The 14154-nt window shown below is 51.9% G+C and overlaps 6 protein-coding genes across 6 annotated transcripts; 3 read left to right on the forward strand and 3 right to left on the reverse strand.

Moving 5' to 3' along the window:
- Window positions 1-211: 211 nt before the first annotated feature.
- JN550_004245 (uncharacterized protein) lies at window positions 212-1220 on the forward strand (the record flags this gene model as incomplete). Its single annotated transcript, XM_049315739.1, has 3 exons — window positions 212-293; window positions 484-830; window positions 900-1220. 3 exons carry the CDS (start codon window positions 212-214, stop codon window positions 1218-1220), a joined length of 750 nt encoding a protein of 249 aa, XP_049173783.1.
- A 1019-nt stretch (window positions 1221-2239) lies between these two features.
- JN550_004246 (uncharacterized protein) lies at window positions 2240-4009 on the forward strand (the record flags this gene model as incomplete). The annotated part of the gene is made up of 1 exon (XM_049315740.1): window positions 2240-4009. The coding sequence occupies one exon, from the start codon at window positions 2240-2242 to the stop codon at window positions 4007-4009; it is 1770 nt and encodes a 589-aa protein (XP_049173784.1).
- Window positions 4010-4681: 672 nt separating this feature from the next.
- On the reverse strand, window positions 4682-6742 carry JN550_004247 (uncharacterized protein; the record flags this gene model as incomplete). The annotated part of the gene is made up of 4 exons (XM_049315741.1): window positions 4682-4719; window positions 4778-6131; window positions 6206-6281; window positions 6726-6742. 4 exons carry the CDS (start codon window positions 6740-6742, stop codon window positions 4682-4684), a joined length of 1485 nt encoding a protein of 494 aa, XP_049173785.1.
- Window positions 6743-7210: 468 nt separating this feature from the next.
- JN550_004248 (uncharacterized protein) lies at window positions 7211-7513 on the reverse strand (the record flags this gene model as incomplete). The annotated part of the gene is made up of 1 exon (XM_049315742.1): window positions 7211-7513. The coding sequence occupies one exon, from the start codon at window positions 7511-7513 to the stop codon at window positions 7211-7213; it is 303 nt and encodes a 100-aa protein (XP_049173786.1).
- Window positions 7514-11450: 3937 nt separating this feature from the next.
- On the reverse strand, window positions 11451-12199 carry JN550_004249 (uncharacterized protein; the record flags this gene model as incomplete). The annotated part of the gene is made up of 2 exons (XM_049315744.1): window positions 11451-12083; window positions 12140-12199. The coding sequence occupies 2 exons, from the start codon at window positions 12197-12199 to the stop codon at window positions 11451-11453; spliced, it is 693 nt and encodes a 230-aa protein (XP_049173787.1).
- Window positions 12200-13532: 1333 nt separating this feature from the next.
- On the forward strand, window positions 13533-14123 carry JN550_004250 (uncharacterized protein; the record flags this gene model as incomplete). Its single annotated transcript, XM_049315745.1, has 3 exons — window positions 13533-13829; window positions 13894-13944; window positions 14007-14123. The coding sequence occupies 3 exons, from the start codon at window positions 13533-13535 to the stop codon at window positions 14121-14123; spliced, it is 465 nt and encodes a 154-aa protein (XP_049173788.1).
- Window positions 14124-14154: the final 31 nt, after the last annotated feature.

Below are 14154 nucleotides of genomic sequence, written 5' to 3' on the forward strand. Positions count from 1 at the left end.
TGCCTGAGCTGCATTGGCTGATCAGCGGCCGTCATGAGAGAGACACGACCCGCCTGCCGTACCGTTTGCTCTGGGAAGCGTAGACTAGCCCGGTTCCCATGCTGCACATAAGTCCATTGGCCCCCTGCGTTCCGCCTTGGAGCACGCATCTCCTTTGATATCGCTTTTTACGGCTCACCCTCGACAAATTACAGGCTTCTCGGTTTCAAATATGCAGTTCCCCCTACTTTTCCTTGCGGCGTTGGCCCCCTTGGCTAGCGCTCAGGCTTCCGGCTCAGGTCGGACAACACGGTGTAAGTGTTGTACATAACCCTACATATCTCGAGAAGCCGCAGACCCTCTCAAAGGTCAATTGAAGTGCTCGCCTATTCTGGAAGAAACTATCCGGCTGTCAATGGAAAAGTACGAGGTGTTGCTATGAGACTATCATGACAAGCTGGAAAGAATAAAAGTGAGAAACTAACTCCTATTTCTCTCTTTCAGACTGGGACTGCTGCAAGCCATCCTGCGGTTGGGGCTTGAAGACCAACAGCGGAAAGTACATTGGAACATGCGACAAGTCGGACAATCCAATATCCTCGTCTGATACCAAGAGCGGCTGCGACAATGGAGGCGGCGCCTACATGTGCTCCAATCAAAGCCCCTGGGCCGTCAATGAGACCGTTGCATACGGTTGGGCTGCTGTCAAACTTGCTGGCAGCAACGAACAGACTTGGTGCTGTGCGTGTTACGAGCTGACGTTCACGAGCGGAGAGGTTCAGGGGAAGAAGATGATCGTCCAGGCCAGCAACACGGGTGGTGACCTGGGTCAGAACCACTTTGATCTTGCCGTAAGTCACAGCCACAGCGAATGAATGCTCCCCGTTGCGGTGATATCTACTAACACGAGGCTCTCCCAGATGCCCGGCGGGGGCGTGGGTCTCTTTAACGCCTGCACAAACCAGTATGGCGCTCCTCCCCAGGGCTGGGGCAAGCAGTACGGCGGTATCTCGTCTCGATCCGAATGCGATTCGTTCCCGGCCAAGCTCAAGGAAGGCTGCTACTGGCGCTTTGACTGGTTCAAGGGCGCGGACAACCCCGACGTCACCTTCAAGCAGGTCGCCTGCCCGGCAGCCCTCACGGCCAAGAGCGGGTGCGTCAGGAACAAGGATTCGATCGATGAGACACCCACGGGTCCCAGTAGTGTCAGCACCTGGACACCATCAGCGACAGCTGCGTAGGATCCAGGTGCTCCCGGGTCTCGATGGTTGCAAACCCGTCCAGGTCCAGACGGAATTTCAAGGACGTCGATAGTCTGTACATAAACGGATTCAAGGCTTCATTTCGCGTTGTATATAAGCAATGGTATACTACTCGTTGGCTGAAACCCAGAGCGTCTACCTTATGTGCATCTCACCCAGATACTGTCCAGGATCTAACCTCAGCAAAGGATCGTTTCAAAGTTATACATTTCGATCTTTTGTATACTGCTGGTAGTTGCCCAGAAGAGTGTGAGCCTAATCGACTTGCTTGTACTTAATAAGAGGGCCCAGAGTGTCATTGACCCACGATGAGCCAAGACAGGAACATACATTTGTTGCTTGTGGTTGGGAATCCATAATGGTGCTGCTGTGTTAGGCAGTGCGAATGGTCTGTAAATTCATGACGTGCCTCTGCGCTTTTCTACGTTGGTGAGAACACAAAAAGCCAGGTAAACCAAAAACTTCATTGGGCAGGGGACTACTTGCTATAGACAAGCAGAATTCCAGAGAGACAGATGTGAGTTAGGCTTTGACACGCGTGAGAGCTTCCCCCAGTGGACGGAACAAATTGGCCAATGAGACACTTGTGCCTTGTTTGTCTTGGCATCTAAGTCGTGGCCCTCACCTGACTACGCTAGGGGACACCCCTGTCAGCGGTGGCCCCTGTGGCCCCTGTGGCCCTCCCCCGGAGTCAACCGGGTGCTGGAATCCACAGCGACAACGGGAAATCCCTCTCCTGGTATGTGGACTACGGACACCAAGACCCCTAAGGAGATTGCTAATCCGTTGGTTATCTGTTGTCTGGGGCCCAACTCCTTCGATGTTTTGGGTTTCCAAACACGAGACATTCATACAATAATGCAAACGCCCAAACCCAGATACTATTACGCAAGGTTTTAACAGCGGCGCGCGAACTTTTACTCTGCATGGGACCATCATTAGCGGCCGCATCCTGCGACTGAGACCACGGCATTGATTTAGTACGAGCTATTCCTCCCATGCTCGTCGACAATGCCGCGTGGTTCGACTACACCAACTACTCGACCACGGCCGCCCTCTTCCGTCGCCCCATACGACTGCTGTCCCTGCTCGGCGGCATTGCCATCTTCTACATCCTCGTGATATTCGTACCCAAGGCGCCCGAGACGCTATATGGCTTCAAATACGTCAAGAGCAGCTATGACTGGTCCGCGCTGCCCCAGGCGCATCCCGTCGCCGAGTTGACTCCACTACCGACCGGCACGCCGCGATCCATACCTCAGGTTCAGTACGACTTCGCTACCCACTACCGGCCGAATAGCACGAGGCTCGATGTGCTCGCGGAAAGGCGTCAAGCCGTCAAGGACGCCTGCCGGAAGAGCTGGGACAGCTACAAGAAGTACGCATGGATGAAGGACGAGCTCAAGCCAGTCTCCGGCGGAAGCAAGACAACGCTGGCCGGTTGGGCAGCGACCTTGGTGGACTCGCTGGACACGTTGTGGATTATGGATATGAAGGACGACTTCTACGAAGCCACGGCGGCTGCGGTGACCATCGACTGGGAAACTAACGAGACCTCGTTCAACACGTTCGAGACTACAATTCGGCATCTGGGGGGTCTGCTAGCTGCTTACGACCTCAGTAAGGAGAGAACATTGTTACAAAAGGCCATTGAGCTTGGAGACATGCTATACGCCGGGTTCGACACGCCGAACCGGATGCCGGTGTTCTGGATGGACTTCAACCAAGCCAAACGTGGCAAGCTCCAGCCCAATGTGCACGATCCGACCTCGTCGGTGACTTCCTCCGGGCCAGAGTTTACGAGGCTGGCGCAGTTGACGGGCGACAGTAAATATTACGATGCAATTGACCGAGTTGCACGCTTCCTCCAGCGGACCCAGAACACAACCAAGGTGCCTGGCCTGTGGCCGACTTTTCTGGACATGGAGTTCGGGGACCTGACGCTGGAGAACGATTTCACCCTCGGCGCACTTGCAGACTCGACGTACGAATACCTCGCCAAGATGCATGTGATAGTAGGAGGGCTAGAGCCCATGTACGAGACTATGTATCGCCAAGCCATGGCCACCGTCATTGATAACCTCCTGTTTCGACCGATGTTGCCCGAACAAGATGATATACTCTTTACCGGCGACCTCTCCGTCGACGCTGCGACTGGCGAGAAGACGCTCCCAGGTGACAGCCAGCACCTCGCATGCTTTGCCGGTGGTCTATTCGGACTTGGCGGTAAGATATTCGGCATCCAGGAGCACGTCGACATCGGGGGGAAGATCGCCAAGGGCTGTGCCTGGGCGTACGACGCCATGCCCACCGGCGTCATGCCCGAGCTCTTCAGCCTGTTCCCGTGCACCAGCCTCGACGGGTGCGCCTGGGACGAGGACAAGTGGGAGCTCAAGGGCAACGCGACGCTGGCCCGGGGGTTCCAGAACGTGGACGACGCCCGGTACCTGCTGCGGCCCGAGGCGATAGAGAGCATCTTCGTCATGTACCGCATCACCGGGGACGAGCAGTACCAGGAGACGGCCTGGCGCATGTTCCAGAGCATCCGCAACGCCACCGAGACGGACCTCGCCTTCTCGTCCATCAGCGCCGTCACGACGGCCGGCGGGACGGCAAAGATCGACTCCATGGAGAGCTTCTGGACCGCCGAGACGCTGAAGTACTTTTATTTGGTATTCGCACCGCCAGACCTTATCAGCCTGGACCAGTATGTCCTGAACACAGAGGCACATCCGCTGTTGCGCCCGACTGGGGCTACTGGATCATGATTGTAATGCAGTAATAATGAAATATACCCCTTGGATGAAGAGCCTCGGATTGGCCTAGTGGGGGAAGAGAGCCTTCGGGCCAGCTTTGAACCATTCGATTAGAAGTTTTGTGTAGCAAGATAGCAAGGGCGTTTAGGCTGGCTTTAGGGATCCAAATCCCAGAATCTGTTTTGTTTGTTAGGTAGGGTGCACCCTACAAAGCTGGTAGATACCCGCCTGTCTCTATGGTGGATAGTGGCAATGGAAAGGACATTATAATACTAAACCGCGCCTATGTATCCCCTGTAGACGTGCACTATGTCCCCAATGAAACACACTGTTTACACCCAGCAAGCTTATTACGCTTATTTAACTCAGGGATTTTCAGTATAACAAGACCATTCGAGGCCATCTAATCAGTTGACTCCTTCAACTATCTGCAACAAGCTATGCAAAGCATCCAATCCATGTAATGGGGTATATCCAAACCATAAAACTCCAGACCTTTCTCTACGGGTCATTTGCAAAACCCTGACCCAACCGATGCTGCTGACAATAATCATGACCTCATGCAAAGACCTCACTCGTCATAAGTCCAATCAATCCCAAGCACCAATGTATAAATACCAGCAATTCTGGTCATGCAATAATGAGTTTTGTGATACCAGGTTCATAAATGACGTTCGTCACAGATCAGGGCCAGGGGAAGACCTTGGCGACTGCACGTTTCCCTGCAGCTGTATGTTAGACTGGAAAGATCACAAACAACGCGGAGCATAAACCACTCACATGGAGGATTGCCATCGTCACTACGATCGTCGATCGGATCGGCAAGCTCTCGCATTCGCTGGCGTGCAGTCTCGGGGTCTTTGGCCCTCTCAGGCAACTCGATCACTGGGTGTTTCGAAAGCGTTGGGGAGCTTGGGGCGCTGCGAAGGTGCCTCTTCACCGTGCTGCCCCAGGAGTCGACTCGCTGACGAGGTTCTTCAGAGGTCGCCGGGGCGACAATGCGCGGCCTCAATCGACGGGTTGCTCGTTCTCGTCTCACCATCCCGTTTGTGATCTTCGGAGCATACCCTCTAGGCAGCATGGACTTTTTACATATAGGACATAGTGAACTGATTTCGCCAAGAAACTCGTCGATGCATTCCGGGTGGAAGATATGTCCACATGTCAGCTCCCGGATGATGGTCACCTTGGACTCGAAGTCGTCCAAGCAGATGTGACATTTAGGTTGGTAATCAGTGGGTAATATAGATCCTCTTGGGAAGGCTCCGTGGCTACTGGTGGCAGTATAAGCAGCTTTGACATCCTCTGGATACGGTGATGTCGGCGACATGGGTGAGGTCGGTGGGTCGTAATTGTACGTGAAGAGAGGGAAATTCAGTATGTGCTCGGGCGGGACAGTCAACCTCTTGACGCCAAGGGCCTCCAGGTCAACCTCGCCACTCTTTACACGGCGGCGCAATGATGCCCGGCGGCGATTTTGAATCCAATGCATCATTAAAGAGGTGCTTCCCAGTATCAAGAGTACCACGCCGCAGATGATCAAAACATACGCCCATATGGGCAACGGGGTATTGTCGAATGATACCCTCAATTCGGTCCATATTCGCACGTAATCTGCAGAGTCGGGGTGGTATAGCTCCGTGATGTTGGCTCCGTATGGGACCTGCGTCAAGTTGCCAGAATACAAGCTGAGCTCGTGCATCATTCTGGAGCCGGTGGCACTCGGAACAACATAGATCGGATAGCGGTATTTCGCTATCCAAGAGTTGCCCGTGCTGCTGTTATCAAGCTTCCATACTGCATCGTCGGCGCCTGGGGGCTGCGACGTATCATTGCCCGGCAGATAGAATATAAAGGCACGGAGCTGGTCGGCCCGTGTGGACGTCAACAACGAGTAGGTGCAGTCCGGGTCTATCCATGGCGCCAGGGCGATGAGGTTATATGATGTGGGTGGGAGGTTTTCTTGCTTCGTGGCATTGTTCGGGATGTACTGGCTAGCTCTCGCGCTGCATGGGTCATCAGGGTCAATGTCGGGCGTGTAGAGTAGACCCTGGATGATGCCGTCGCTGGCAGCATAGTTCGTGGAGAGTGTTGTAATGTTCTCCGTTATGCGATCGGAGTATGCTATCGCGCTCTACAACAGGATTCGTCAGTAGACTGCCCGCACTACGTCCTCGTGTTGAGCGAGGAAGATGCAGACAAACTCACGGAAAGCGACGTGATGTTGCGCAGGATGGTGCTGGAGCCTCTGATCCCGCCCAACCATGGATTGCTGAACAGAAGCCTGTGCGACAGTTAGCACTCATGCACCCTTGGTACCAGACGTCATGATCGTCTCTTGATGGCGTGTAGGCAAGGACGGCCTCGATCAGAAGCCATGACTGTCAAGCATCCACCAAGACTCCACGTAGCAAGCAAGATACGGTCATCACGCGGGAGCCACGCAGTCGTGCGCCAAGAGCTGGGCAGCCCCACGACACGGCGACATGTCTCATCGGCAACGGTATCTGCATTTGCGCCCAGGACAACGGACTAAGGGAAGCATGGTGAAAGTATACTCATCACGTACACGACATTCCGGACCTGGGTGAGTGCTGTGAGACGTCAGTTGGGATCGCCAAGACACGGGCATTGGCGCCAAGATTTGCCAATGTCGACGGGTATTCTGGAACCTCGCGGGGAAGACAGCGACTCGGGACGGCCAGGAAAGCCAAGAAATCAGACTTACACATGCTCGAGGCTCATATTTGGCGGTCTCTGGGGCTTTCGCTTCGCACGAAAGACATGGCCAGCCTGGTGGAAAACCCTGAGGACCACCTCTGTCGACGTTGCTGCAACCGCACGCGAGCAGGGAGTTATGAAATTGGGAAGAGCGTTTAATTGCAACCAAGGCCACGGGTAAGGAGCCCAGAAAGGGATCCACGGATACAGAGGCGCTGCGGGCAAGATTGGGGCGCGCTGGGGGGAAGGGCTCGCATCGATCTGTGCAGTGCCAAGAGAAAAATGCCAAGAGAAAGACGAGAAGCCGGGGACGGGGCGAAGGGGGGCACGCTCGAAGGACATTAGGAGCGGTTCGTCGCCCGTCGGGCGTCACGGGGGGGCCGTCCACCCGTCAGCCCCATGCCCATGCCCATGCCCATGCCCATGCCCATTACGCACGCTGGGCTTTGGGGGGGCTGTTGGCTGGAAGCCCGTGGCACCATTTCCCCCCCGTCATCGTCCCAGGATCCCGGGGGCATCCAAGGGCCGCAAGTGAGCGAGGCCCAGAGGGAGCGACAGAGTCTGTGTGGTTGCTGCCGCAGCCAAACGATCGACGGCCAGGGCGTTGGCCCGTCCTAACCAGGGGCCGATACCTGCAAAATGGGTGGTGGGCATGATGCATTGACGAATGTGGCCTGCCGCCGGACCAACTGACGAGTCAGGTTTCGCACTGACGAGACCGGCCAATGCTAGCCCGACGATCCAGCTGCTGGTCTCGTCGCTGATGCGGCCGATGGGTCCCAACTCGCCAAGCATGCTGGCATGCCGCCCGAAAAGCTTGTCTTGAAAGCTTGTCTTCGACGTCGGCCTTATCATCGAGACCACCCAGACGACCACATTGATTATCCATCCGTCGAACCCGACTGCGGCTTTTACATGATGATCGTCACCGGCCTTGGGCCCCTGAAGAGGCCTGTGGCACGTCGGTATTCTCTCTTGTGGCCTCTGAAATTGGATGTGAAACGGTCGGACCCAGCTTTGACGCTTAGTTCCTCTCGTCCTAACTGACAGCCTGTGCTTGGAACTATGTATGGATCTGGGAACGCACCGTGGTACAACCTACCAACCAACCAGCAGCAGATTCTCCCCGCTTCCTTTTCACATAACAGAGTGATGTCAAATGATCGAAGTCCCCGCCGCAAGACGAAATCACTCTCGCAGCTGTCCGGGGGCTTGTCGACGTCAAAGACGCGTGGGGTGGTGGCATCGGATCCCGCAGTGTTCTATCGAAACTCAATCCTTACAAGGGGCAATCTGCCGGAAAACCTTCGCAGCTGCGAGAGCCGATACAAGTCTGAGGAATTGTCACACTTGCGCGCTCCAAGACCCACTACTCCAGTATCGTAGTGGACCATCAATCTCTTGACACGACGACGTGCGCAACCCAGGCTAGCTCATATCAGAGTTGCAGGTCCACTTCCACTTGCTTTCCGGGATGCACGTGAGTTGATTTCAGACAATGTGCAGGTATCACTGCGCAGAGTTCCAGGACATACTTTTCCAGCAGCTACAAAGCACAGCCTGCGCTGCATGCCATCAAATCGGGGTCATTTACTCCTCAGCAAGAGTTGGCAATGATGCCTTCAAGTGATCAAGTCATCCGACAGGGTTGAAGAGTATGTTCGATTCCGACAGGGGCTCATCAGGTATCTCTTGCCTGTAAATAAGAACCGAAAAGCAGGGTTGAATGAAAAAGAAACCGCCTGTTCCAACGCCGATATCGTGGCCTTGTTTTCGGCAATTGGTTGCGTGGCAGCCTGACTTGCAAAATGCTCCTTCACCCGAGAAGACCTTCGTGCTCTCTTAATACCGCTTCCCTAATACGGCAGTCATCCGACCCTCTCGTGATACGCCACGCAAAGTTGCAAGCGTCCATCCTACAGGTACTCGTCAGAGCTGGCAATGCCTCGTAGCTGGACCTACCTACCATGTATCGTAGGGACCAGAAAGTAGCAAAGCACGAATAAGCTTATAAGCCACACCTTAATCAAGAATCCACTATAACTCGAATGATGTACTAGGAGTGATCTTTTTCATTAGCGAGTGTCTCCTTGAACTCTGAGAAGGAGGAAACATCCAGGTTGCAAAGGGATAGTACATTCGTATCAGGTGACTATTGTTCTCCCACAGACTACTTTTGTTTGGGTGATCGGCTCTTATCAGAACGAGTATTCAAGTTCCTTACCAGCCGACATACGTGTGGCCATTTCACAGGAATGGCTAGCTACAGTCTGTGGCTGGCGAACGAATACATCCATGCGGGCGAGTGGCGTAGATCATAAGAGTCAAGGGATGCCCCCCGGATCAAACGGCATCTCTCCCACAAGTTTGCCTGCACGTCCTGATCACCTTCCGATTCGGGACTTAGGGACCTCAAACTTGTGCCATAACCAAATTAATGGAACCAAATACCAACGAAGTAGGCAGACGTATTTGGAAAATTGACGCTTTGTACCTAACCGCAGTGGGTTCTTCCTTTAACGAAACGATGGATTGAACTCATGAATAACAGTGGTAGGCGACTCGCCGTGTATATATGTTTATTATGCGACGTTTAATAGGAGTCGCACACTTAAGTGGTGTCATTTAGCGTCGCTGAGTTCAGACTCGTTGCTTTGATCTCGTGGTTTGAGCTCTACCCACGCAGAATAAATGGAAAAAGGACACTTCCCCGGTTACCTGACAGTCACTTCTTCAGAAGCATCTCCCCTGAGACATACGCGTCAACTTGTTCTACGGTACCAGAAAATCTTTTGAGGCGCCGATACCGCAGACCTTGGAGTATGCACCATCTCGTCAGTCAACTTGTGGGACGTTTCTCACCTGACCTCCCCGCGTAAGCTCCAGTAAACCAATGGACATAATTGCACGAACAGCACTACGAGTGATACTAAGAAGCATATTATTATAGTTAATCTTCGCCTAAGGAATAAAAAAACAATCTCTTCTTTTTTTCTTACGAGGTAGGCCTACCTCGCGACTACAGGGTACTGAGCCACTGGAATGGAATAATTGCATAGTCAGCTCTTCGCTGTTATATCAGTGGACATGATCAGTGTTGTAAGTAAATAATATCTCGCTCATTATACCCTTATATCGAGGGAACTGTTACTACATGTGCTGATATCGAGCTTGCAGCACTTAAGGTCAAATGCAAAACCGAAGGCATAAGGTCTGTCATTTGTAGCTCTAGTGGGGGAACTGATTCGAAGGGAGACCAAATATAAACCACAGCGCCTATTTTCCCGCATCATGCTCGCAACATTCCTTTCCGAGCTTGGAACCCACAGAAATCAAAGGAACGTACTGTCAAACGTGAAGTTCAACCATCCCAGACCAAAGATTACCGCATCGACCCTGTCAAGTAGGAAAGGGCCCTCGTAAGAAGAGGTGCAAAACGGCGAAGATCGGCTAGAGTTGTCAGTGTACCGATGACTGTTGACACAATTCTCAGCTCTGATATAGATTAACTTGTCTGCTTGGTGTGCAAGGACTTCTATGACTCCGACGCGCGTGGTGTTGATTGTTGTTTGACGGTACGAAGTTGTCCAGCTCGCCGCCTGCACAGGTGTATTGAGATATTGGGCACCCTGGACTCTTGTGGGCAATAGTGCGTATGTGAAACTAGGTCGTCGTCTTGACAAAGACTGATATCTTGGTGAGTACATTGGGGAGCTACTATCTCTTGGTAGTCCTATCGATAGTTTGTACGCCTTCGTAGATCGAGACATTTCTCACGTGGATGCAAGTACACACGATAACCTGACAAGGGTCTTTAACGACTCCTACGAACCGAATGTCGATATCTGAGATGACATGATTGGTGGCCGCAGATGCATGGTATTCCAGGCAAAACGTGATATCGAGGCAGACGAGCAATTTTTCGTCGACTATGGTGCAGACTATTTCCATGCCAACATTATCTTATGTATGTGTAGGTGAAAATTGCAAGTATAGTCAGCTAGATGCGGTGTTTGGTAGTATCCATGTGCCGACTGACCCCACCAAGTAAGACAACGTAGCTTAATGAGTCCATTTCTTCTGTGTATTATTCAATCGTCCAACAGTCAGTGCTTGATAACGAACTTCAAACCTATTGTTTTCTTTCTCCTGATTAATCTAATCTAAGCTAGTGTTAAATCAGTGTAGGTAAATAGAGAAACACAAGTCTTCAGTACTCATGCCAGGGAGACTTGATAGTCTAATGCCAACATGTTGCTTTGTGGAGAGGCACGAAACACACTGTGTGCCGCACCCTACCAACCGCTCCGTGGCGCATCGTATACTTGAGATTGGATTGCTGGTTCCTTAGGCTGTTTATTGACCCATAGTGCATCGTTTCCTCTTACTTCCTTCCGGCAGGCGCTTCCTCGACGGCCACCAGCACTCAAGACTAGCCAGCGATCAGACCGCAGTCAATGCAACCTCCAGTTACGCGAACTATCTAACAAGTGACATACCACGCTGAACGGCATGTCAAATCACTTTGCTCGCAAGTATGGATTTCATGGCGACACGATCTCTTATAGGGTGCGACGTGTATTGTATTGAACAAAGATGGAGAATGCATGTATCCATGGCACGAACCAAAGTGTACTTCCACAGAACTAGCTCACAGTATCTCCTTGTCTATCTATCTACCAGCTGGAACAGCTATCTATGTGCATAGCCCCTCTACCAAGACGTATCAATGTCAGTGTGATTGCAATCTATCAGGATGTGGCTGTCTTTTCTCAACCATGGGTCCAGTGTATATGTCTGTCAGCCCAGCTGTCTGCTTCAGTCTCTCAAAAAATTCGAATATCTTTGGATATGTTTTGCGCATTTCTGCATCCACATATGCAAAGTACAGGGCAAACACTGTTCCACCAACAGTCAAATCCGCAAGACTCGGCCCTGCCCCATCGGCATTGACGAACCACTGCCTATCTGACAGATGCAACTCATAGTAATCTAACCATCTCACCAAGTCTTTCGCAGCAGCTTCCTCTTTCTTTGCATCATAATCTTCAATCTCCATGCGCCATGCCGCCAACGTGTAAAGAGTTCCCTCGACGTGCAACTCGTTGAAGAGAATCCATTGCTGATTTTTCGCACGATCTTCCGGGTTTGCGCCCAGTAATTGTTCGCCTTTGGGACCATGTCCCGCAATATATGATGCGATGGCAGAGCTCTCAGCCAACTTGAAGCCCTCTAATGTTTCAAATGCTGGAATCTTGCCTAGCGGGAACTTTTTCAAGAACTCCAGTGTTCTGTTGGTCTCGCCTGGCTCGAAACCCCCTGGTACTTGAAGCTCGAGACTGTTCAATCTAGCTGCGGCAAAGATCTGTTTGCAAAAAAAGACTGTTAGTGGATGTCTTCGTACCCAATAGGAATACCAACCTTCCTAGTTCTTGGGTGGAAGCGTCCTGGGACGGTATAAAGGGTCCCAATCAGAGTCATCGTGAAGTTAGGGTACTGATACACTAATTGATGTAGTTGTATGTAAGCCCGACTAGGCGTAAAGTAAGAAGAAAGAGAAGTTGTAGATGTTACTATCTTGCGCGGGGTATAAGGCGGTGGTATTCTACCAATTCCACTCTGTCCACGCCTAAGAGAGACTAATGTTGGTTTGTCAGCTATTGTTAGAATTAGCAGGACCGAGATAACTAGATAGTGCTCAGAGAAACACCTACCGCATGGGTGTATTAAATAGACCCCAAGCTCAGCTAGTCCAAGTTCAATCTAGGCAAGCGAACAATGTCCAATGACAATTATCATTTGTGGACTGACTCCCTGCCAACAATATAAGCGCTAGGATCGATGTGCGCATTCCAAGAACCTATCATTAGATAAACTTGTTGTATCTCCATAGCTTCAGATTTGCTAGCCAATCCCAACCAAGAATGAAAACATAGATCAGTCATTCATGGGGCATCAGTCGGAGTATGATCGCTGAAGAATATACCAGCAACACCTTGTAATAGTACGTTGTGTGATGTTGGAGTCGTGGTATGAGACATCTTGCCCGCTGCTTTCATTCACACAGTGACAAGGCTACCCTGGGAACTTGCAGGGATCCTATAGGTCAAACTCGCCAGGGTCGCTAATGCAGCAGCAATTCGTCGTTGCGACGCGGAAGAGGTAAGTTTTGGGACTCAAAGCTTACTCGGAACTTTACTCCATTGAACGGACCAAGAAAAAGCCGTTCGAGGTCTTGAGTACCTTCCATGACTAACTAGTATAACGCAAGATACTTCTCCGTGCACCAACTAACGATTATAGTACATAAGACCATGAAAAGAACGGGTAATCGTCAATCGAACGTCGAGCGCATTGCATTCTGGACTCCGCAATCCAGGCATGCGGCTGGATCTGGCTGCCTTGATCACCTGGTGTGCGGCCAATACCCAGACTGGAATTGTAGCAAGCCACCGTCCGCTGGACCGATTTCACCTATGCCCCAGCAAATCCCACCTCCCCCGCCAGGCATCACTCTTTCCGTCCCAAACCACACCACAAGAAAAGCCAGCCAGCCAGCTAGCTCAGCAGCTCGTTCCTTCGAATCTGGATTCTAGCGAGCTTCAACGAAGCTTACTATGTGACAGCCCCGTCCACTCCGCTTCACCTACGACAGAGCTAGCCGACAGCCGACCATACGAGGGACCTTATTCATTCGTCTATAGTCCGTCGATGGTAGGATTGCTTTAGGCCTGTCAGAATCAAATGCATCTTCCCGCCGCTCTCGCTCTATCCCGGTGAACGCGAACCGCCTATGCAAGAACGTATCGTCGCCATGCCATGCACCAATGATGCTGTCAAGATCCGGCAAGACTCAAGAACAAGCTCGAGTATATGGTCATCACCAAGGCTCACTTTCCGGAGCTCAACGGTGCCGACAACAAGAAGCTCGTTCACTACGTCAGGACCTGGGCGACGGGTCAACACAATCATCCATTCAAAAGGAGCGACTCCAGGCTATATCCAGCAGCGAGTGAAAGGATACAATCTGAAATGGCCGACATTACGAGAATGGCTGATTCGCCACTTTGTGGACCACCCAGAACTAGAGGCCAGTCTCCTTCACACGCAGGTATGTCATCAGAACTGCTGGCTCACGACCCAAGAAGCTACAAAGGCCAACTAACAGCGCGCAGGGGTGTGTGCAGGACAACTATTACTTCTGGATACCCTCTGTCCTGAATGAGGTTTGTTTACCCCGGGGATTGTCGGGAACTCAACGTCGAACAGTAGAATCTAACTTTGCCAGACGGACTTCCATGAGATCGATGCCCTCAGAGTCAAGAACACAGCAGTAACGAATCGCGACATCCACCGTCCTTACACGCCCGACCACAACCCAGACGATTCCGGCGATGATGCATAGATATTCCTGCGAAGATCCTTAACTAGCCTGC

The sequence above is a fragment of the Neoarthrinium moseri genome, assembly GCF_022829205.1.
Source record: "Neoarthrinium moseri strain CBS 164.80 chromosome Unknown scaffold11_Wmoseri_CBS_16480, whole genome shotgun sequence".
NCBI lineage: Eukaryota > Fungi > Ascomycota > Sordariomycetes > Amphisphaeriales > Apiosporaceae > Neoarthrinium > Neoarthrinium moseri.